Raw genomic sequence first — 25032 nt, 5'->3', positions numbered from 1 at the left:
TGCAGTTCTTTTGCACGTGCTCCGTATGCACGCGCGCTGCAGTCTTGGACGGAATGTAATCTGATTAACGATCAACGATTATGATTAACATCTGATTCGATGATTAATAATTACCGACCAATGGATAATCACGATCAACGAATAACTGAAATAATCGTCGTGTGAAACAATATATTCCAACGTTATTTTTGTCGTCAACGTAACAACCAAATTAAACTAATTGCATCAAGTATTCTAATATAAACAAGTGCATAGAACGAATAATTCAATTCGAACGTTGTTAAATGATCAATATATCGAACAATATCTATAAAGAGGATTGATTTTTACAACTCTGCTCGAGATTTACTTCACGAGAACCTCTTCGATACTTTTACAACTCTTAATGCATTTTTTTTTTCTACCTTGCATTTACAAGTTCCGCAATTCTTCGAAAGTGGATTTACTTGTTGAAATCTAACAGCGGTCTAAGTGACCGATCAAAAACAAGGGAAAACTTTCACCGTTAAACGAAATCCTAGATAATAATACAAGCAGCGCTGTTTACGCGGAAATAAAGAGTGAGAGTACTCTGTTATTTGTGGAAAGAATTTGCTAGCTCCTTCCTTGAAAAATAGTTTTCAACCTTCCACGATCCTTTTTATGATACGTTCTCTGATCAATTCCTGTATCATCCAATGTAATCGTTGGTTATTTTCTTAAAATCTATTCTTACTTTTTACGTGCACACATTTTTGTCTCGAGGTGTTCGTTCGTTACTGTCGTTAAAAATGTATGCGATAACAGTGCAAAAGAAATTAAAATTTATCCGACATCGATAACAATTTATCGTCGATTTTTGAAATTTTTCGATAATCGATACGATTGTTATTCTCTCGTTTGTAAAATTTGACGAAGAATTATTCAAAAATAAGACACATGATCGAATACTTTATTCGAACGTAAAACCCCTTTTATTCTTACCTTTAAATAAACGCGAATCAAAAGTACAAAATATATTAATTTAATTCTACAGTATCATTCCTGCAACACTGTACCGTTTGAAGTTTATAAAACATTTACAAATATTTACGTTTAAAATCTTCGAAATATATTTAAATATTTTAATGTGAGTTTCGGTGCGTTCCCACCATTATCGTGTTTAATGTCTCGATCGAACTTTAGACATTTTATAAATTATGCAAAAAGCGTTCGTGCGATAACACTTCGTACCGATGAATAACAACTACGCGATCTTTTATCGAGATCCGACGCGATTATCGGTCGATTCGATATACTTTCGTTTCGCTTCGGTTATACGTTTATATGTTGTACGTTATACTAAAAAAAAAGTGATTTCATTCGGAATAATATCGTTTTCTTTCAATCTTTGCTCGAACACAACTCGACTAACGTTCACGTAGACGATCGCCATGATCGTCTCTCGCGTTTCGCCAACGGACTTACGCTCACGGTAGCCATAATTAAATTAGCTGATATTTTACAACCGTCTCGGCCACAGCAATAGAAGAAGCAACTTTCACGTTGCGTCTCGTCGATAAGAAACTACCAGCAAAGTGTTTTAATTGCACGCGAGATCGGCTATCGTTTACTACCGCTCGCATTTCCGCCAGAACGGAAAGAAACTCGATGGCATCGTACTACCATAACTCATAGATCATCGTGTGCTCTTTTAGCGCGAATGTAAAACAAACGACTTCCGGAATACGTGAAATAAGCCGCAAAAATGTGAAATCGTTGTAAAAACAAAGAAAAGATTCGAATTGCGAATGCAAGAGGATTTTCTCGGAAAACAATTCGCGTATAAAAAAAAATGGTAGGTTTTCTTCTTCTTCTTCTTCAAAGTAACAACATAAAAAACAAGATTTTAGACCATGCGTCGAGTAAAGATTATTTTTGATCAATTTGTTTTTGGACAGTGGAACTTATTTAAGTTTAAAGCGTTCTATCATTCGATGCTAGACTCAAAGTCTTTCAGTCAAAAATATTACGAATGTACAGTACTTGTATTTTTAATCTTATAATACAATCGGAGAACCAAGAAAATACAGAATCATCCAATCACATCTATTATACTAATCTTAATTATACAAGAACGATAATATTATGATCGAAAAAGTACTACGATTGGGAAAAATATATTTGACAATAAATTATACAAACTGTTTTTTAATCGTTTGAACGTCTTTTCTAAAAGTAAGATAGTATAATAATTATTCTTGACTTAAAGAAATAAAATTATTATTCCACATTAGTAAAGGAAAGCGATAAAAGAAATAGAAAGAAAATTTTTTTCGATGTTATCTAAAATAACATAATACAAGGAAATTGTGCTTTACCGTCTTTCAGTTTGAAATGTACATTTGTTGGATATAAATTAAGCAATCTTCGCAAAATACTGAAAGGAAAGTTTTGAAATCTTGTAGATTATATTAGATTCGGTATAACATTAATGTCTGTTAGTTAACATAATAAATAACTAGGAAAGAAACGGATAAACTTTTTTATCGAATCAATAAAATCGCTTTCTTTTCGGTTGTATTGCTTACTACGAGTCAACAGGTATAAATAAATCTAAAATATTTTCAGTATAAATCTTCTTTGTAGCAATTAAAAGTTGGAAGAATTTGGTCACATTGAAAAGAATAGAATGTACTATATATAAACTATATTTTTGGTGCAAAACGTATATTTTCAACATTGAAAACAAACATGTGCAGAAAAAATGTGAAAAGATTTATCACACTTTATCATAATTTTCCATATATTTAAAAACGCATACGAAACATTTTGGAAGTTAACTCTGCAATTATCAAAAGTTTCTCAAAGTCGTTTTATTGTACATTCCGGTTCCTACATTGGAAAGAACAGTGCAAAATGTGCATATTTATTGAACGTTTCAGAGTTTTTATCCAGTACGAACAATACAGAAGAAATGCAATCACGAGAAAGAAACTACATGTAAATTATTTTGCTTCTTATCGGTAAAAGAACATTCTGGAGTAATTTATGATTATTATTGTTTCGTTCGATGAAACGTTGCTACTAAAACGTCGTTTGCCAAAGTATTAACCGTGGAATACAAGTTCGTTGTTTGATAAAATGAGATTTACTAGGTTGTTCGATGAGTTTTGTCGTTTTCTCCATTGTAAAAAAATACTATGACACTTCAACTTTGAACAACTGTAAATATACGAATATTAACGTAGTACCATCTTTAGAAGAATGAAACAACGAACCTAATCGTTCCATTTCTTATCGAACGACAAAACTTATTCAACAATCTATTATATTACGTGTTCACGATAAAGATGAATACTAGCATCGTTGTAAACACTGATTTCAACAACGCGAGATGACTCGAGAAGTTTCTCTACGCGGGCAGGGTAGCATTTTTTCTTTTTTTTTTCTTTTTTTTTTTCTTTTTTATGTAAATAAGAAACTGTCACAATTTCAAAGACGATTACAAGGGACAAAACGGGGAAAGCATGTAATTGGAGTTCATGGTTCTGGATAGCTGTCCATCTGGTCACACCTGAAATGCTTTCCAGGTCGGAAGATGTAGTCTTCGCCGAGCTGCGGATTATCTCGAGACGATTTTATCCGTCTAAATGCTAGGTTTGCAATCGGCCACTGTGCGAGCATAGTGATCCAAGTTGTAAACGAGACTCCATTCGATTCAAAATTTGTTTCGTCGACCAACAGTAAGGTATCTCATTGCAAAATACGATACGATGAGCTCCATTGTTTCGAAGTAAAAATAACAAATATTGCGAATAGAATTGAATCGATGAGTCAACGAACAATAGACACAAATCTAAAAATTACATTTTTAGATATTGTGAAGAAATAGTTCTTTCGCAGTCATTAAACATAAGACACTGCCCGAATACAGTACATTTTGTACTGTTCTTGATCTCAACGTGTAGTTTTAGACATTTTGTAACATATCCAGTTTCGAGATTATTTGAAAATCGATCATTTTGGACTTGCATTGTTCTTCGACTCGTCGAGTAAATTATTATACACGGTTTGTCCAAAAAGTGTTTATACGAACAATATTAGTGACACCAAATTATATACATTTCCTGACTCTTGCTTCAATTATTTTGCACTTGATTCTAAAATTATTACCTATTTATCGGTGCAAAGCTTGTTTCTTCCACTTTCAATGGACGTATCTCACGCTTTATCTTAAAGCTTCGATTTAAACAATTAGTAAACACGTATAATGTATTTCTTTCTTTTATCAAATGTGTATAAAAAAAGACACGTACCACTTGTATTTAGTAAAGTTGGGGCTCGTACTTTTAATTAACGCGTTAGCTTTAGCCGGGAGGCTCAATATTGTCACGTGATATCTCGAAAATAAATGGAGTTCTTTTACAAATAGAATACTTTATTACACGACTGTGTTATCAAGCTGTCTACGCTTGTTCGATTAACAACCGACATCTGTTACACTATACATATCTTTATAAACTGATACATAAATCCATTACGTTATCGTATGTACAACGATTCTCGTTGTAAATAAATAAAAATAATATCGATTACGTCGTATGAAATTTACACTAGTGCCTCTAGTTTATTTTCCCGAGTCGTCGAGGAGGATACCCAAAATTTTGTCGAACAGTACTTTATCGTAATCCGTAGAAGTTGCATCGATTTTCTAGTCTTTGCACGTTCTTTGATTACAGACGATGGCATATCCGGAACAATCGTCGTTCGTGTTGGCAATAATCGTCCAGACTTGGGAACGAATCCAATTTGCAATCGCTTCACCGGACCCCTCGAAGAAGGACAACCTCTATTCCTTCCCTGCAATCCGCCTATGCCCGGAGCTTTCGTTTCTGTACACTTGGAAGCGAACACACCGGCACCGATGCCAGTGCAGCTTTCACTGTGCGAGGCTTTCGTTTACACCGATCAGGTGCAGTATTCATTGCACTACGCTCGAAGCGATCAACCCTTTCGTTCGCTGAACATGAAATTTAACACGTCGAATTTACCTTTCGACTACGTTAATCGAAAATATTCAAATATAGTTTCTCGTTCATTTGAAATATCGCAACACGGTGATCGTTATTAAAATCGTGAGTAAATATTTACAGTTTCCAGTTCAACTGTAGCTCGTACTAGACGTTACAAAATTTGAAACAATTCAGTGCGTTTGTACAACGAAAATTGAATCTTTATTTCGAAAAATGAAAAATCACGAGCGAAAGGATTAATGCGTTCGTAAATACCGAGTTTTGTTTTGCTCGTCAGAATGGGAATCTTTAGAGGGGGTTTGCGTTTAAAACAAACTTGTCGTTGAAAACGATTTAAAAATAAAAAGGAGAAACGAGAATTCAATATCGAAGTGTAAATTTTAACGTTTCTTCTCGTTTGATCGCTTATGTTACAATATTGTTTTCACACCCAGGCTCTCCCAATCGAGAGGTGTCCACAGTTTAGAGATCAACCACCAGGATCAACGGCGACTTACAATGGAAAATGTTACATTTTCTATAATCGACAACCGCTGGTGTTCAGAGAAGCTTTGGCGTTCTGTCGTGCACGAGGTGGTACTCTAGTGGACGAAAGTAATCCTGCCTTGCAAGGATTTATATCGTGGGAATTGTGGAGGCGACATAGGTGGGCGTTGTATGAATCTATAATATGAATCGAAGTTATTCAATGATTGCCTATTTATTTAATTAGTAATAAACGAGTAATAATTATTTTCAAATAAAAATTGTAAGATTTCCTTTTTCATATTGGTATGCTTCTTGAAAGAATATTACCGAGACGTTATTTTTCAACAACATTGAGATCTCGGTTATAAGAAATTTGAATTGCCTAATGATCTATGAAGCTATAATATTTTCATATATGTACATAATCGAGTATGAAAATGTAAAAAACAAATGTTAAAATGTAAAATTTTCTTAAAAATTTGTAGTCTACAATCTATTGTTGGACTTTTTGTTGCTTTTAGTAAAATCAGCATTAATTTCTTCTCCTTTTATTTATAAATATTTCATCGCTATTCTAACAATCGAAGAACAATGTTTCCATTTTCATTTTTCACAGTTTTCGTTTTACATACGATCGGTTTACAATCGTTCACCTAATTGAAGATTATACACATATATATATTCGCTTCTCGTTTTGATCTTTTCAGATCAATTTTCTGCTAGATATATTTTACATAAAGAAATTTAACAGAAAATACTTTGACAAAACTTATATTCGACTCGTTATCGGTGTTATTCGTTCAAAGTTAACGTAGGCGGTTCATATTTTCCGAAAAAAACATTTTCTGTGTTTGCTTCAATATATTATCGTTGTATCTCTAACGTGTATGTGTGTGTGTGTGTTTTTTTCTTTTTTTATCAAGGAGCGATACGTCTAGTCAATACTGGATGGGTGCAGTGAGAGATCAGAAAGATCGATCGGTTTGGAGGTGGACAGGAAGCGGTGAAGAGGTTTCCGTTTCTTTCTGGAGTCTGCCTCAGGGCACTGAAGAAGATTGCGCTCGATACGATGGCAGTAGAGGCTGGCTCTGGTCCGATACCCCTTGCACAGCTCGATTAAATTTCATCTGCCAGCATCGTAAGTATCGACTTTCAAATCTTACTTCCGTATATCTTTCTCCCATTACTATCAAATTGTACACCGGCACTAGCTTCATGGCCATAGAAACGCGTCTCTTCATCACATATGCGTTAACCGTTGCACGATAAAAACGTTAACCACGGTTTAACACCAGAACTACCAAAGGGATCGATTTGACTTGTTTCGAACTTCTTTTTAAAATTACTCAATTATTAACGGTGTCTTTGTCTACAATATTCGTAGACAATTATCAAAGTAGACAAGTAATGGTAGCGGAGAGCGGGATCGATGTATCTCGAAATATATAATAAATATTAATACAAGTTTTCAAGTGTATAGTGTGAAATGACATTTGGAACACGCTCATTTATCGTATTTATGTAGATGCAAAATAGACGACTGTACAATGAAGAAAATAACTCTGAGGTACCCAAAAGTTAACCTTTCTTGCTATTTTAAAATTGTAATGTAAACGCTCTTTTAGCAAATATTTTCTTCTTTTCTGCTTTAAAACTTCAATTTGATCTTTCTTAAACAAATACTGATCGTCGTTTAGTATTTATAAAGATGTTGTTAATAAAAATATTTAATTTAAGTTCACAAGTACGGTTAGGGGCGATTGTAATACTAACAGTCGGTGTCGATTGTAACGTTACAACTTTTACTCAAAAAGAGTAAAAGTTGAAGAAGAAGACACCAATATATCTGCAACGATCAGTTACAGGGCTTGGAACAACATTTTTAACGAAGAACAGAAAAAACAAAATTTTATTGACAAAAAATAAAGAGACAAATCCACTTACAGAATTCAACCTTGAATTTTGTTTCTTAAAGCTTTGTTATGTCAGGTTTCAACTAGAGGTACTAGAGGAATGTCTTTCGCTTCTAACTAATTACAATTTAGTTAAATAAATATCTTAATTTTCTAGAATTGAACTTATGTTACTATTGTCTCCGCAGTGTTGCAACCGATGCATTTTTTATTAATATCTTGGATATTACTTGACGTGCACCGAAATTGCTGTGGTTCAAGAATATTAGATAATTGTGTAACATGTATATAGAAGAATTTTTTTTATAAATGCAGTAGCTTTTGCATCGTATTCAAAATCAAAGTGACTCCGCTCTCCCTTACTCGTAAATTAATTTGTCTTCATCTAACTTCGAAGATACGTATCTGATTTGATACAAATAATAATACGTTCACTGTCGGTAGTTTCAGTGTTAAACAAAATTATGATTTTGATCTAAGATCGATTCTTAAATCAAAGAAAGTATCGATACGTTCAATACCGAAGAAAATAAAAACAGTTACCGTGGTTCCTTTATGCTACTTACCTGAAATTATACCTTATCATCTGGTAAAAACTTTGTATGTTCTCATAATGAGCTCATAATTTCATACCAGATAGTAATAGTTAGTATTCACTGCGTTTAAGGTTTACCTAACAGATCTTGTCTTCCACGTGACGCTATTAACCGTTTGAACAATGTACAGTAAATCTACATGTACCTACTAATGAACTATCGAGTAATTGGAGACCGTTAGATAAACGATTAATAACCTCGCGTTTAAGACAAGATCTGCTAGATGATGAGTTCTTTGTGGCAAAAATATTGTTATTACGCGAAATAGAATTTTAGTTTAGTATACCGTGGAATTACATCTTTAACATCTATAAATGGATGTAGTAGCCTCTGAAAGGACCATTTGGTCCTTGATCTTCATTACCAATTAACTAACCATACACTGGCATTTTTCACAAGGAAAATGAACTCCACACAAAAAGAACGCTACTTACCGCAGTACAAAAGGATTTTTGTCGTTTTGTGTACGATTATAGTTATTCCAAGTTCTCTATCAATGGACAACAAAAAGATTATGTTCGTTTTATGTAACAAGAGGACATAACGACAGTAAAAAATGTAATTATAATTCCTTTGACTTTACCACAGGAAGAATTCCAGTCTATGGCTAGCTATTGTTTGAAATCAATTTTTAGGGAATTGAAGACAAATTTTAAAACAAAATTCAGTAATATCGTATAGAAGGTGTCTCGGTAAAAATTAACGCCTTAATTTTCTTTTAAACAGTAAAAGTAACAGAAAAATCTATCGAACAAAAATTATTTACGTATTGATTTCCTTTAGGTGAAGTTGCTTAAGAGATTTCTATTCTTTAATACAAATACCCATAACACAAAGTCAATTAAGGTCGTGCAAGAAAACTCTGATAGTTCTCTACTCTTATAATTTGAACGAAAATTTAAAATTTGTTTACCGGGACACTGTGTATAAAGTTTCTTAAAAATCTCGAGTGCCTCGTAATTACTTAATACGTAAGAGAATCGGGCCAAACGTAAGAACCACGTGTGAGTTTTAAGCACATTCGTACGTTGAAATATATTTTCTTAAAAACATTAGAAAAGAATCTTTGATGTCTTCGAAAAGAAAATTCAGCGTTCAAGAAGTAGGAGGAGTCTTTCGAAGAAAAAGAAAAGGACAGTGAGAGTTGTGTTCAAACTTGCTGTTGTTTGTGACACGTCTTGTCGAAATTTAAATCGTAGGGCAAGGTGTTAAAGGGGACGAATGTGGTTATTTTTTTTTTTTTTATTTACGGAATAATATCGTCGAAACAGCACGAACCACTTACCAATGTTAGCGTTCAGGTTGGAAAACGATGCAACCGAAAGTAAAGCAAAGAATTCTCGTTTGCAGAACCACGAGCGTGTGGTCGACCGGAGCAGCCACCAAATTCCACAATGATGGTGACCACAACTACAGATCGGAATTCTGGTAGCGCGTACGAAGTTGGTGCAACGGTAGAGTATACCTGTAGCGCGGGTAGCCTTCTTATAGGACCATCGACTCGTACTTGCCTCGATACCGGCTTTTACAACGAGTTTCCACCAGTGTGCAAAAGTAAGAACCCGTGATCTCGAAGTAGACCTCTGGCTCTTGAACCATATAAGTCTGCTAGATCTTAAATTCAACCTTCGTTTCAGGCATCGAATGCGGTTATCCCGCAAGCATAAAACACGGAGGTTACACACTTATCAACAATACCGTTAGTTATCTGAGTCAGGTGCTTTACTCCTGCGAGGAAGGATACGAAATGACCGGTAAGAATACAACGCGCATCGTTGCTTAATTTCGGGACTGCGACACGAGATACAACGAAGACAAACGAATTGTTGCAAACCGTCTCGCTCGTCCTTCGTAAAAAAGAATCGTACTAAATTCTGAACTAAACTTTGTCGATCCTACGTCGCGATACGTAAATAAATTTGAATAACGCCAGATTCTGTGTCCCCAATGCTATCCATTGCTGAAGGAACTGTTTTAAAACGATCGGTAAGAAAATGTGCTATTGTTGATCGATGTTTCTGTTTACCCATTGTGTCGATTCAAACGACTTCATTTTACAACCGCCTAGTTGGATCCATTTCGATTAATTTCAGACGCACATTCGTGCCACCGTAGGGATTGATAATTAAAAATAGTTTTCTGCGATTGTAGCTCAACTTAGTGAAATCGAAGTGTCTTGCACGGAAGAATAATGTTTTATTTTCATCAAAAGGCGTGCAAGATTTACTTCATTTTACAACCGTCTAGTTGGATCCATTTCGATTAATTTCAAACGCATATTCGTAAAAATAGTTTTCTACGATTGTGATAGGTTGTTCAATAAGTTTTGTCATTCGATAAAACTTATTAAGCAACCTAGTACTATAGCAATCTAGTTTTATCGAACGACAAAACTTATTGAACAATCTGGTAGCTCGGCTTAGTGAAATCGAAGTGTCTTGCACGAAAAAGTAATGTTTTATTTTCATCAAAGGACGCGCAAGATTGACTTGTGATATCGACGAACGTTGGAACGGGCCACCGCCACGTTGTGAGCCGATTTTGTGCGATTCTCCAACCCCTGTTGCACACAGTTACATTCAGATAGATGAAATCGACGAAACTGAGACGATACCGGCGAAGACGAGCTTCAATCGAAGCCTTCTCGTGGGCAGTATTGTCACTTACACTTGCGAGAAAGGTTACAAGCTCACTGGATTCCGACAGATACTGTGCTTACCCACTGGATTGTACGATCATGTTGCACCAACCTGTGCAGGTATGCGAATCACCTATTTCGATGTTACGTACGCGATTCGGTGTAGCGGTACCTCGAAAGATGTTCACGAATCGGAAATTATGAGCATCTATCGAGATTTGGTGCCGTTTCTGGTAATTTCCGAATACAACTTTAATTAAATGCGCTCGTAATATATTTTCTCCTCGACTAATCTAACATTTATCAGAAAATTCTCCAACTAAGCAAACTGAATGCAACATAAACTCGAGCACTTGAAGTTCAATTTCAAACTTGTGTATTTCTAATTTTAATTTTTCAAGGTGGACTGAAAAATATCTATCCCACTGTACACATAAAAATATTGAAAAAGTGGAACATATTTTAACTCGCTATGTTCCAAAATATTGATCTATAGTATTCATCGACTGTGGTTGAATTTCCATAACTGTGACCATTCGTGCTCAATTATAGCGTATCAAGCTTTGCTACTACAGCGTTGTCGCGATAAATGTGAAACTGAGGTCTATTATAAATGTAATAGTCCTTTATAAATGTAAAATTTGGCCTTATGGCGGTCACATTTATCGCGGGAATACTGTATTACTCATCAGAAATGGAACTTCCCTCTGTAGACGATCTTCGGAACGATCGTCACAGTTAGGCGACGAGTGATATAGTATTCCTGATTGTTTATGTGCTAATACGTGAGAACGAATGGTCTTGCGTGTAGTCTTGAGGAAATGTGAAGTGTTTGGATAGACGAGCGAGTGAAGTGTTTCCAAGGCGTGAAAGAAGAGTGCATGAACTGAACGGCGAGGTGTCCGACTTATGATGTGAAAGACGAGCGATCGAAAGCGGGCACAGTAGTTCGAAGGTGGAAAAAAATTCAAATTTTTTAATGTTAAGAAACGAATTTTTTTAATGCAGTTTCACAGTAGGATAGTTGACGTACAAAAACTAATAAAAATTTTTGAAAAATATCTTATAGTTTTTGAGAAATATATCGTCAAAGTTGTAGTATAGAGTAGATGCAACTTTTAGCAGAAGACATAATGTTAAGATTACGAGTAAATGACAACATTTAACGAAAAACAGTGTTAATTTAATTATATACATCAAACTGAAATATGTAACGTACGTTAAATCAATAATTTTGTTATTGTTTTCAGTAGAACACAAATTTAACAAAAGTGAATTTTTATTTCACTTTAATTAGATATAACTTTTAGCGTCAACGAGCGGTGTTGTCCGACTTGGTACTGATTGTTCAATAAATCTTAGAGTGCGTGAATTTGCGGGTTCGGTAATACGATCAATTTTTCTGAAAAGTGACAGAATCTGCGTATCAATAGTACGTAGTTAAATATTTAAACAAATGAATATTTTTCTTCTCGGAAATAATTAGTTTTAGTGTTTCGTTAGTCTACCATAAACTTCTCGAAACTCTCAATTGATTAATTCAAACTTTTATTTAGTTTTGGGTCCGTTATTTCGTTTATATCGAGTATTAATTATCTTTATGAATTCAAACTACCAATTCATTATAAATATGACAATTGTTTAAAATATGCGTGCAACAAACTGGAACTACCGTTTTGTTTTCAGCAATTTTGATTTCAAATTCCTAATCAGCGACCTCGAAAACATTCAGATACCAATTGCGGTGTAAATCGGTACTTCCATATATATATACACATATATTATATATATATATATATATATATATATATATATTATATTATACATACATATGTATATATATATATATATATTCCATAATTTTTTCGGATTTTGTCCCTTTCGAACCACTATGCGGCGCCATACTAAGAAATTTTAAGTGAACGTGACCACATGCACGGAGTGAGAAAAGTTAAGGATTAAAACGAAAGGAGATGAATGCGTGCGAGAAAAGCGCAACTAAAGCAGGCACGGTTGAAATTTTAGCGAAAACACTTGTTGGAAATTACGTAAAGGGTGTTGGAGATCAGTTGTTATTTGAATTTCGTCGAAGTGAATCGTAGTCGAATAAAGACTACCTTTTACGAAACCCCACCGCCCTTTAATTACGCACCTTGATCGTAATTATCGTGATAATTACGTACCTCTTCGAATAATTAAACGAATTACAAAGTAATTCGATCTCTGTTTTACAGAGGAACCTCGTACCACGGTGACTGTCCCACCCAAGATAACAGTACGACCGACGACGTCCAGGACACGTCACACGTTCTTACCGCCGAAAGTACGAGCCACTACTCCAGCACCCACCACCACGACCACGACCACCGTCGTTCCACCTCGAAAAACACCGAATGCTGCCGAATTGCCAGCAACCGTCAGGGAAACGATCCCCAGGAAACCGAGTGTCGGTTTGCAAAGGCCAGCTCCGTCTCCGTCGACCATTTTGCACGACGAAAGCAACGATCACCCTCAGGACAACGAGATCTCTGGTAGCGGTGTGGATAACGCGCAAGCTGGCGTCGGGACTGGTGTCCCAGAACCTTCTGGACCATTCAGAGTGGCCAACGCCGACCAGCCGAGTAACACCCACCAAGCGAAATTAAATCTAGGCGCGGTCATCGCCTTGGGCGTCTTTGGTGGTTTCGTATTCCTTGCCGCTGTAATTACGACGGTCGTAATACTCATACGCAGGTAAATCTGCAAATCATTAAAATAACACGAGTCGCGGTGAAACGGCAGCCCGACGTCTGCCTTTTATTTTTATTCTAGTTTCTGTGATCACGGTGCAATCTGTCGCTCCGAAAAGTAACGCCTGTTGCGACACAACGTTACGGGAGAGTTTACATTGCGCGATATAATATTTATTTCAACGTGTTCGTTGCGTCCACGTCTTGTCGCGATTCGTTCGTACACCGCTCGGAACAGTTAGAGGTCTGCGGTCAGTTTGGGAATACAGACGAAACAGGAATTATATAAGTCAGGAATAAAAGTAGTTTGTATTTTGATACAAGTGGTCGTGTGCTAGCTGTTAAAGAGGTGTTTTGCTTCCGAACTGTCTTCGCAAATAGAAACGAAGCAATAAGAAAGCGTGATCGGAGTAACAGAGCGATATGGTTATTCATCCTTGTGCCTATTGATCGAGAAGGAATCGTTATTCGATGAAAGATACTGAGAACGATGTAGACACTTTTGGTTAAAATTACCAAATTTGTATCATCGATCTTCCATGCACCGTTATTTTATAGATTGAGAATTTTTATTTTATCGTTGCAACAATACGGAGTAGAGTACGACAAAGCTCGAAGATAAGGGCACGTAATACTCGCTGTTACGGTAAGTCCGGTCTATTCGTGTTCACTTGATCGAGGACGTTCGAATTTTTATCAAAGGAATCGACGAAACGGTAAAATCACTTCGATGGATTCTCTAACTGATCGGAGTAGTGTAACTTTTTAAAAGACTGGTTTTCTGTAATTGTCGCTGTCGTCGATATTACGATTCGATTTTAAGACGGTGAATGTCGTGAAACGTGTTTTACGTTCCGTATGTTTATTACTTCGTAAAAAATCGTAGTGCCTTGAAATTTTCTAACAGGCATTATTTCTTGGGCAGACTATACGTAACTAGCTTTTATATACATACAATACGTTCGCTCTCCGACCCTACGTGTGAATACTGTATCGCTTACTCTATATTCGTTTAAACTGTTCTCTATACTTTCGTCTATCTTCTTACTTTTTCCTCCAACTAATTGCGCGAAACATCCCCCCTTGAGATATTGTAATCTATATATTCATTACATTACATTAGAGTGTTGTAAGTGGTGTAACAAAGTTTGCGCGAACAGTCTTTGCAGAGAATAACGTGTAAAAGAATTGACAATCTCCAACCATACACCAAACCAGAATTGTACTTCTCGCTGATCAGCTGGTGGATGACATTACAAATGTAGTTTCGCACCATGCTGTAAAACCTTGTTCTGCTTTGAAAGAAAAAATACAAGTAACAGAATCCGAGTTTTTAATCCGTCGTGTTCCACCTTCTTTGTTATTCTTCATTACGACTAGTAACGAAAGATCTGTCGAAAGATTTCCAACCATTTGCAATATTCACGAAAGTGCATTGTCTATCGAGCAAAGAAACAATTTGAACAAAATTCGAAATTCACGAAGAAACTAGATCCCTTATTTAACAATGGTCACTGTTTCTCGCTGTGCATCTGAATGTACCTAGAAAGAAACGAAAGGGGACAATTTTGCGCTAGAAAATGTGGGACAGGATTTTCAATGAACTCTCATTACGATTGAATCGCGGAAAGAATTAAATCGCAAGAGATAGAAAATGGCATCGAGTGTGATATTAAATATACATTTCGTGAAAAACTCGAATTAACCCTTTCGTTACCGCAGACGCACTTTGCAACTACGTTTAATTGCTCTACACAAATTAGTATCGTTCTTACTTCTTGCGGACAAGCAAACTTAATCTTCACCGCACTCCATCGTTACGTATAGATATCAAAAGAAGCTACATGCAAAAAGCTGAACCATGCTGCATCAACGCGCAAGCTTGTCCGACGATCCGTTACAAGGTCAAGCTTGGAGCGTCTTCGCGAATAAAGATTGAATAATTCCCACGAGTGTACCGATTGAAAAGTTTAACGAACAAAGAATTCACTCATTCGCAACGAGATGACACACCGATACGTTCAAACTCTTACCGGTCATTTTAGTAGTGGTTTGCACAAGATACGCATTAGCATTTTTGCTTTTATCGCTCGCGACGTTCGCGCCAATTCCAGATCGAGTGTTCCGTTTCACACTCGTTACTCGGTGTTGATGTCCAGTGTGCACTCAACGACTGTCGTTGCGAGTGGGTTGACACGTTGAGTGCCGAGCGAGTTCCTCGTATCTTTTCATTCACGCCGAACGTCGTAGAGGCATTTTTTCGTGATTATCCTCGATGTCTGTCAAAGTTATTGGATAAAAATTATTATAGAACCGTTCGATACTTCGATGTACTTGTTCCTTGACAGTTTTCCTATTGACACTTTTATTCGAAAGAAAACAAGTATTAGGGTTCATTTACGATAAACGTTTTAAGAAAGCTTGTGTCGGTCAGTCTCCGATGACCAACGCGGCCTGAACGGAAAGTCTCGTATAGTAGTGTCCGATTGTATGCAAAGATTTTGCACGACTATATACACACATATATATGTGCGCGAAAGAATCATCTTAAGGAAAAGTTATCGAAAATGAAAATTGTTACATTAAACGTTGCATCTACGTAAAAATATTCCCAACGAATCGGTGAGGTTTCACCGTCAATTGCAAGTCCAAACACGACCTCGTTTCAACTACTTCGAATTAAACGCGATGAAAAGTTTCGAAGAAAATGGTTCGTAGAGCGTGTACGGAAAAATAGTTATGTTGGAATGAATGCAACAACGATCTTAAGGGTGCCAGATGTCGATGTCAGTTTTAAGGACTGTCTCCGTATTGGCGCGGAAAGGTCGTCTCACGCGGTCAACGGTTTGGCCGTTTTCCTTTTGGTTTTTCTTTTTAGTCGAGTTCCAAGTCCAGAGTCACGAAGACCACACGACACTGTCGTCGTTCACATCAAGACATGACTGTATACTTGTTTGTTCGGACTTTGTATTCTTATATGTACAATAACTATACTACTAGATACGCGAGATCCCTGCATATTGTAATCTGAACTTTACAACAAGTTATTATCTTGTTCGTCTTCGTGTTTATCGGAAGAGTCTCTCACCGATCGTTTGACGATACTCACGCGAAGATGCAATGAGAAATATAGAAGCTTTGGGGTAACAAGCGCTGTACCAACGTGCATTACCAACTGTGGGGGTCGACTCTTGGAGTAAATTCGCGATCAACACCAACGCGTATAATCGGACGCTACTGTATCGGATATCGGTGTCACGGCACTCAACGTGTTAGGGGTGAAAGGAAAAGAGGAAAAACAGAGAGTGTGGAGAAAGGAAAGGAAAAAGTTGATCGAAGGAAGCTAGATCGATGGAGAATAACAATTAACACTGAGCCCGTTTGCGTTGCGGTGGCTAGCGGCAGTGGCAGCGTCAGAGGAAGGCGCCGCAGGGGGCTTGGCGGGGTTGGTGCGTTGAGGGGTGGCGGTAGTGGTGGCCTTGGAAGGGGTGAAACCGGTATGCCCTCGCGTTGGTATACGCTACTGGCGCTGCCCTTCCCCGACCAGCACCTGGGGCGCCGCGATTTGACCGCCCGCCGCGGTACCGATCATCCTTATTCCTTCGGTCTCTCGGCGGCCCACCGCGCTGGATACTTCTCCAATCCTTCCCTTTAGTTACCAGCAGACCTCCTATATATACAGCCCACCACCATCGCCCTCACCCTCCACGCAACCACCGCCCACCACTACATCAACCATCACCACGTACCACTACAACCGCCATGCGCCACCCTCGCGAGTGACTAGTCAAGGTAAACGAGCAAGGTTTATAATGAGCACCCATAGCGATAGCTCGTTCACCAGCTCACGGATGAAGGCTTATTGAACGCACGTGTATCACGCACTTCTCTTCGAGGTCCCTGTAGCTTCTCCGACAGAGGGAGTCCGTAGCCAGGACTCGTTGGATCGGTTCGGGATCAAAATGCAGCCGACGATGGGATAATAAAGACATTCTAGAATGTTACCCACTAATTGACAGATACTTTTCTTATTTGTTGAACACTTTTTGTATTCGTGGATTCGCTTCGATAGAATTCAGGTGACTTTCGAACACCTTTCATAACACGGAGAACTATTCCTTTAGGTAAACGAGACAAATATTTACTGACCATTGGTAGATAATATTCTAAGATTTGTTCATTCACCGTTATTTATATTTTGAACCCGATCCCGTCCAAAGAGTTTTCGTCCCGATTGTGGACTCCACTTGTTGCGAGTAACTGTACACCATTCGGATAGGATATCAGCACCATCCTACTTGGAGAAAATAATTTGATTTGTAGGGTGATCCGAGATACTCGGTATTAGTCCCTTAAGCAGGAAAATTCGTGGAAAAGAGGATGAATTCTTTGTTACGATAAAGTATAATATATCGAAATTACGGAACGATATGTTTCGGCGCTTGAGCCTTCTTTTTCGAGAAAACCAATTTTTTAAGTTGTTACATACGAATACAATTGAGAACGGAACCTCGATAATTTTCTATACGAATCTTTTTTACGTTTATTTTAGTAAAGAAGTAAATTTACACTTTTTAAGGACTTACATTGTTAACCGAAAAATTGATGGAAGTACTCTATCAATTTACTTTTAACAATTTGTTACTCGACAAAGTAGGCATGCTATTAGCATGTAGGAGCGCTTAAATTATTTTTAAAGACACAATATGCGTTCCATTAAAACGTAGTCGATAAATTTTCATGTTTTTTTTTCTCGAGAACAAACCTTTGCGAATGAAAAGTCACTACTTGTTCGTTTCTGCTACAAATTCGTATATTTTTACCAACTGTTTGAGATTGGGCCACTGCCAATTACGATCTGTAATTAAAACACAAGTAAACAGTAACGATGAGCGTATGTATCTGCTTACACCGCAGTACGAATAAATGTATTTCCTCTCCTCGCTTAAGGGATCATTTAATATTCCTGAGTAACTCGACTACTGCTCGTCAATTTTGCTTAATTTTATTATCAGTTCTGTTCAAAGAGAGCCAGGATGTTAGTAGATATTTAACTTCGACTAATTGAAGTTGTAACAACTAAATCGTAACATAAATTTTTAATTTTTCTTTTCAGAGTTACCGTATAATGTATAAGTTAATTAAAATTCAGACTGTTAATTGAATTTATTTACACAGTTTCGATAAATTCAAATCTAGCATTTACACATTCCCCTACTCTTAGAATCTTGTTCGATAATTGTGTATAGTCAGTTCTATTACTAAAATTTATTTAAACGATAAACATTTATCTAATTGTCATTTTGTCATTTGAAAGTATTAACGCCCTGCAAGTTATTCTATTTCAAACGAGGAAAATTGATAATAGCCTAACAATGTTTGTGATTAATTAACTTTTGGAAAACACTGTGTTATCATTGTTAATTATTGTCAGTGGTATTAATCGATAGCATAAAAGCACAATTTTTATCACACCTACAAAGTACGAAAGAAAAAATAATAGATTTGAATCGATATAAATCTAAAAAGATTTCTAATACTTTAACTGGATAGTAAGAATTGCTACTTGAAGTAAGTGTACAACTTGACCAAATGCTTGGCCATATAAAATTTATCCAAAACAAGAAATATGCAGTGTATAAAATATAAAAGATTATATTTAAAAAATCGCAAGGAATTAATTAAATTATTCCTTATAATGCATAATGTTCTCGTGCACCTACTTCCTTATTTAAATTTTTTCTGCTCCTCTTATCTTCAGCTTGGTGAGGGACTACAACTTACATTATAAATTGCTTTATTTTCATTTCACTAAACATTGCCCAAGTACAAATGTATACTCTCTAAAAATCTATAATCAATTCGGTTGGTAATTAATTAACGGAACCATACTCGATTTCATATTTTTAAAGGACGTTATTCGCTTTTTTCAAAACCTTAGTTAAACGCAAAATTTCTTCTACTTTTCTAGGTTCATAAATGTACGCGTACATTTTCGGTATCTGGTATTAATATTTCACCTAAAGGTTTGGGAAAAGTAGACGCTCAAAGCTATTTGAATGTTCTTTTCTGAAAGATACTAGCAAAAATGACTATTTACAATCTACACTTTCCAAAATGAATACTACAAAGTGAATAAGATCCCTTAAAAGTTCTTGGAAACATTTCGATGTAACAGTATTTTTTGTAGTTGGCAATAAAGTAGTACTAACTTCGTAATAAAGAGCCAAATTGATCGTGCCATTAAACGCATATATATCGCTTATTACATCCTCTCTCTAGAAAAGGATTATAATTAATTATAAATGCAAATTAGAGATAGTAGTGGCGCTTTGTTTCTACCAAGGTAACGTACTAACAAATTTCTTGTATTTACACAGGAATCGCGGTAGAAGCAGCAAGCATTATCGACATCGTGCATCCCCAGATTGCAATACCGTAGCTAGCTTCGGTAGCAGTTCTTCGGAAAGTCGAGGAGGTCTGAACCGATACTACCGTCAAGCTTGGGAAAATCTACATGAAACGGCTGGCCATAAAGCCGCTCATCCTCCACTTCGTCGCAAGGAAACCCTGGATGAACCAGGATACCGAGAAAACTTCCGTGGTAATAACACTGAAAGGGATGGCTCAGAATTAGTAGTAAGTGACGTTGCCACTTACCCGTCTAGCAAGCATGCCAGCATTTCTGACAAGAAACGCCATCATCATCACCACCACCATCACCATGGTAACTCTACACCCGAGTGGAGACAGTCCCAGTCTCATCACAGATACTGAACATCGAATATGCTAGATAGGATATTACGTATCCGAAATTCGGTGAATCAATACTATGACAAGTCACGATTGGCTTGCGAGTAGGCTTTTATGATATTGTACATCGGTGAATTCCAACTAGAATTCAAAGAAACGTGGTGAACGATTAAAATATTGCGCAGGAAAGATCTTAAGCGTAATCGTTGAACAAGAAATATTTAGAACAGGATCATCCTACATTTATTGTTCTGTTATACAGTAAATTATTTGCAACTACCTTGTTACGTAATGTAAATATCGTATATGCCGTAGTATAAGTGAGAGAAGGAAGTTGTTTCCGAATGTAGGAGGATCATAAGTTGATCGGAAGACATGCCAAAAAAATGAGAGAGTAATATATATGTAATTACTAATTACACAATTTCTAATAAATATTTTTCGTAAGCTATTATAGGAATGTTTGGTTACAATAATATTCTTAATGGTACAATATTCATGAAAATCACCTACTTGGCAAGATTAAAATCTGATATGGGCACCTTGGCCTTGCCTTAAGGGAATTGAGAAAAGTTCTTGCAGTAACACGATATTCAAAGGAAGTATCGTTAAGGAAAGGCCGACGTTATCCATTTCAGAATCAAAATCTAGTTATGATACTCGTTTAAGACGTTAAGACAATTATTTGTATTAAAGCTTACATCGAATCTGCGTTTACAGAGTTTACATTACCGGATTATTTATACATAGTTTGATATGTACTGTCTTACCCAATTAAATAACTTTCTCAAATTCGTTGAAAGTAAAATATAATTAGAAACTAAAATGTACTTATTCATTGACTGAAGTAAGATATCCATAAGTTTGTACATGTATTTATTTAATATCTCCATAATTCAAACAAAAATTGTAAAAGTGCCATTATGGGCAAATTTGTTTAATGTATCTACACTTACATTCTTGTCATTTAACATAATACAGAATGACGAATGCTAGCATACATTTAATAACATGTTAATCCTCGTAATGCACAAGATACTTGAACTAAAAATATTTATATAGCCTAGTTGTTCACGATGATATTTGATTTATACAAAAAATAAAAATATAAATTGTTAAAAGAGTTACTGAAATAAATTTAATTCTTTTAATATATTATTTCACTAAACAATCAGATTATTAAGCAGTCTCGTATATTGGTCAAAGTATTAGACTTTATTTTTCAGCCACTGATAAATTAAATGTCCAATTTGAATTCTGGCATTCTTCAATTCAGGTGAGTCGTTTTTAGATGGAGGATACATATTCGCGCAATGAGCAGTACCTTTAAATAATAATATTAAATTAATAATTTATAAAATATTAGATTGAAAATACATAAACTTTTAATTAAGTCACATTTATATACCATTAATATAAATAGCAGGAGCTTGTGGATCCATAGATTTTGTAATTCCCAGAACATGCCAAGGATCAATTGATCCGTGCACAAATACTACATTTGTGACTTTCAAATTTAATGCACCGTATAAAATATTTGTTCGTTTGACTCCTGAGTTTAACAAGTTCATATTATATCTGTTAAAACATAAAAATGTAATAATTTTAAATAATCAAGATAATAAAAAGTGCTTATTTATTATATTGAAACAAACCTAGATCCAAAAACATCACTACATTGTTGCACAAAGTAACCCACTGGAAAAGTTTCACTAAATAAATTTGGTCGTGCAGTGGAACTTTGGAAGAATCCAAATTCTGTGCACGTTTGATACATCCACTGACGTCCTACAAAAATAATATTATTAAAGTACCATACGTTTATAACCATAATGTAGTATCTACTAATATCAAAAGAAGTTACCTCCTTCTTCCTCTTCAGTACTCCAAGTAATGGATTGAAGTTCATTAATCATTTTGCTATATATGTAGTCTAAGCATTTCTTTTTTGTTGCATTCAGTATTGTATTACTTATAATTGCAAATCTATCAAGAGGAATACCTAACTTTTCATTCATTAATATATCACATGTACTTTTAATAGTCATGTTAGCCATTGCAGAATTGTTACGATTATCTTCATTGTATTGTACAATACCGGCAAAATTACTTGCAAATGTTTCGAATAAGTTTGAGATATCGCTACCGTTAATGTAATCAGAATCAAAGGCATCGCATAAGCTGTAAATAAGGGAAACTTTAATATTAGAGATAAAATTAATATTAAGAGAAAACTCAACTCTTGCTTACACGAATTTTTTAACCAACTCTTGTTGACCAATAGGATGGCGTAACATTATACGTAACTGTCTATGTGCTTCCATTATTACATTTACGCATGCCTGAGAATATTCGTTCAGAGCATTCTCAATAATAACATAATATTCTACAAGCAATAATTATTGATGTAATAAGTTTCTCAAATAAAATAATTCTATTTTATATTTACCCTGAAAATCAATTTTAGCTAATAAAGGACCACTTGTAGAAACAGCTCCATATATTAAATGGGGATATTTAGCACGTGACCATGCGGCCAATGATCCGGCATATGATCCTCCAAATGTAATCCATTTAGTACTATTTGATAATTTATAATTATCATTCATCCATTGTATAAAATAGGCTAAATCGGCAAGTGCCTGCTCTGATGTGAGGTATATTAAGTTTTTTACACTCAAATCTCTATAAATATTAAATGTATAACATCAATAATTTACAAATGGAAAAATTGTAAAATTTAGAAATATTATTACGCACAAAGTGGGATGACTTTTCCCATAAAAGCGATGTTCAATTTGAAAACAAAGTGCTCCAAATTGTTTGGCATATTCGATCCATTGCCCTTCAACCATCCATTTAGCAGTCGCAGTACCTTCACCTCCTATCATTAAAAATACAGGACCCCCTTTTTTATAGTAATCTCCATTCACAAAATATCTCTGTGAAAGTTAATAAAAAATATTGACTAATTATAAAATTAAAATTTTTAAAAACATTTTTATATTACCTGTTGCCAAACACGTGTATCAGTTGGATTAAAATGATCTAAAAACTGTATAAACCATTGTTCTTTTGGAAGTACATAATCTTCAGACAAAATTGGAGCACCTAAATTGCCACCTTTGCTTCGACCTCTCATAAAAGTCCGCCATGCTACATTAATGTCTATAATGCTAATAAAAAGCAATATCAGCAAACATAGACGCATTTTTTAATAAATGTAGAGTTATCTGAAAGAAATATTGAAAAGTAAATTAATCCCTAATGTTATGTATATTTTAATCATTATTAGAATGACTAGTATCGTATTACTACAACTATTTTTTAATAAATCTCTATGAAAATAGGATGCAATAAGCAATTCATTAAAGAATTATATTTAATTATAATTATTTTCACTGAAGTATAAATTGTTTCATCTGTACTACTTGTAAGAATAATATATAATCATTAAAGAAATGTTCTTTATAAATATTTTTTTCACATAAAAAATTATAAATATAAAATGTCATACTGCACAGTAAAATAACAAAATAATTAGTAATTGTCTTTAGCAATATGTTTAACAATAAATCAAGTTAATAACAAGAATGTATAAAAATACTTGAAAATTAAACAAATTTAAAATGCAATAAATATGTACTTTTAAGACTTTGAATCTCTGTTCCACTGATAAATATTTGTGTAGATTAAACAGAGGTCAAACTGTACATAACAACTTTTTGTTTTCTTTTCCAATTACAGTGTCTTCATAATGAATTTAAAACTAACACAGAAACACATTCAATTGGTGCCAATTGTATTGTTAACAACCAAAAATTCTTACATAGCATAGAAACATTTGTATATTATTACTAAATATAAACAGTACAATGAAAATGATATTGATAACTGTCAATTATATTGAATTGACATAATTACACACTGATGTAAATATATAACTTCTACAAGTACATAAATTTGTTTAAATGTTCATAAAAAATGAGAGAATATTCTACTATGTTCATAAATATTTTTTTTAGTAATGTACTTACTTCAATTACAAATGTACATTAATTAAATACAACATTACAATTTTTACAATTGCATTTGATAAAGTTTACTTTCATAAGTAAATAATACCAGTAATTGTATATTTCATTTTGTAAAGTATATTCATGCAAAACAATATGCCGTACAGTCACATCGTGAATATACACATATTTAAGTATTTACATACAACAACGAGATATAACATAAACTAGTCGTTTTGTCTTGGGTTGGAATCTCACGAGAAATACTGATCTCGTAAAACATTAATAACTTTGAAGCGACTTCTGTTTAGGAACGGTAATTCTGGAAACTATATTCAAATGAATCACCTAAATCGGTAAAAATAGTAAATATAGAAAACTCGTTTCTGTACTGACTGTAGTCTGCACATAGCGAGCACGTTTGTAACATACCTTCCATGTAACTGAAAGAATAAAAACAATTTCAATTTGAACGTTAAAACATAATTTAGTTGCAATTAAAGATATCTGAAAATTTTATATGAATACAGTAAACAATATTTGTGTATTTTTATCGTTGGTCTCACAAAGGAAACTTGTGAACATGTTTTCTGAATAAAACAAAATACAAGGTTCGAAGGTTAAAAATTCTATACTTCGTCCAGCAAGAGCTTGGAAACTTGGAAGGTTTTGCACTTTGAAATATATTGTATACATATACATTTATTGTTCTGTTTTTATATATAAAATAAAAATAAATTACTAAAAAGAATATACACTATAATCGATATACATATAGTGTATAGTGAACAAAGGTATTGACACAAAATGTATTTCCATATAAATTATGTAAATCTAAAGAAATATAATTTTTTGTTTAATTCTTTTTCGCAATGTAAATTTGAAATTGAAAGTTTAAATAGGAACCTCTAATAAGGAAAACAAT

The 25032-nt window shown here is 34.9% G+C and overlaps 2 protein-coding genes and 1 long non-coding RNA gene across 5 annotated transcripts in view; 1 reads left to right on the top strand and 2 right to left on the bottom strand.

Moving 5' to 3' along the window:
- Positions 1 to 23164, top strand: part of LOC143147791 (uncharacterized) — a 55847-nt gene extending 32683 nt beyond the window's left edge. Inside the window, exons 4-11 of the mRNA XM_076313389.1 lie at positions 4701 to 4933; positions 5429 to 5640; positions 6386 to 6600; positions 9322 to 9525; positions 9609 to 9725; positions 10445 to 10729; positions 12844 to 13342; positions 19719 to 23164. Of these exons, the coding sequence (XP_076169504.1) occupies positions 4701 to 4933; positions 5429 to 5640; positions 6386 to 6600; positions 9322 to 9525; positions 9609 to 9725; positions 10445 to 10729; positions 12844 to 13342; positions 19719 to 20115 (2162 nt within the window). The 3' untranslated portion in view covers positions 20116 to 23164. The remainder of the gene's footprint in view (positions 1 to 4700; positions 4934 to 5428; positions 5641 to 6385; positions 6601 to 9321; positions 9526 to 9608; positions 9726 to 10444; positions 10730 to 12843; positions 13343 to 19718) is intronic.
- Positions 19166 to 20106, bottom strand: LOC143147795 (uncharacterized). 2 transcript variants are annotated; one of them, XR_012992347.1, is made up of 3 exons: positions 19999 to 20106; positions 19694 to 19908; positions 19166 to 19616 (listed from the first exon to the last, which is right to left on the bottom strand). It is a non-coding gene; the product is annotated as an uncharacterized LOC143147795 (long non-coding RNA). The 2 variants fall into 2 exon arrangements; XR_012992348.1 differs by having other exon boundaries at positions 19698 to 19908.
- Positions 20951 to 24320, bottom strand: LOC143147793 (putative serine protease K12H4.7). 2 transcript variants are annotated; one of them, XM_076313391.1, is made up of 9 exons: positions 24129 to 24320; positions 23102 to 23324; positions 22852 to 23033; positions 22541 to 22776; positions 22342 to 22477; positions 21956 to 22272; positions 21747 to 21879; positions 21500 to 21669; positions 20951 to 21415 (listed from the first exon to the last, which is right to left on the bottom strand). In XM_076313391.1, the coding sequence occupies exons 2-9, from the start codon at positions 23300 to 23302 to the stop codon at positions 21300 to 21302; spliced, it is 1491 nt and encodes a 496-aa protein (XP_076169506.1). In that variant the 5' UTR covers positions 23303 to 23324; positions 24129 to 24320; the 3' UTR covers positions 20951 to 21299. The 2 variants fall into 2 exon arrangements, with proteins under 2 accessions (XP_076169506.1, XP_076169508.1); XM_076313393.1 differs by lacking the exon at positions 24129 to 24320 and adding an exon at positions 23738 to 23885.
- Between the last annotated feature and the right edge of the window lie 712 nt (positions 24321 to 25032).

Source organism: Ptiloglossa arizonensis, chromosome 6 (genome assembly GCF_051014685.1).
Source record: "Ptiloglossa arizonensis isolate GNS036 chromosome 6, iyPtiAriz1_principal, whole genome shotgun sequence".
Classification (NCBI taxonomy): domain Eukaryota; kingdom Metazoa; phylum Arthropoda; class Insecta; order Hymenoptera; family Colletidae; genus Ptiloglossa; species Ptiloglossa arizonensis.
This window is presented reverse-complemented; position numbering and strand designations above follow the sequence as displayed.

Bases quoted from the DNA above. Each gene is read 5' to 3' on its own strand.
- LOC143147793 (XM_076313391.1), bottom strand. From the start codon at position 23,302: ATGCGTCTATGTTTGCTGATATTGCTTTTTATTAGCATTATAGACATT. The intron at 23,034-23,101 runs GTAATATAAAAA...TAACTTTCACAG, and splicing joins ATACACGTGTTTGGCAACAG to AGATATTTTGTGAATGGAGA. The intron at 22,777-22,851 runs GTGCGTAATAAT...TAATATTTATAG, and splicing joins GGGAAAAGTCATCCCACTTT to AGATTTGAGTGTAAAAAACT.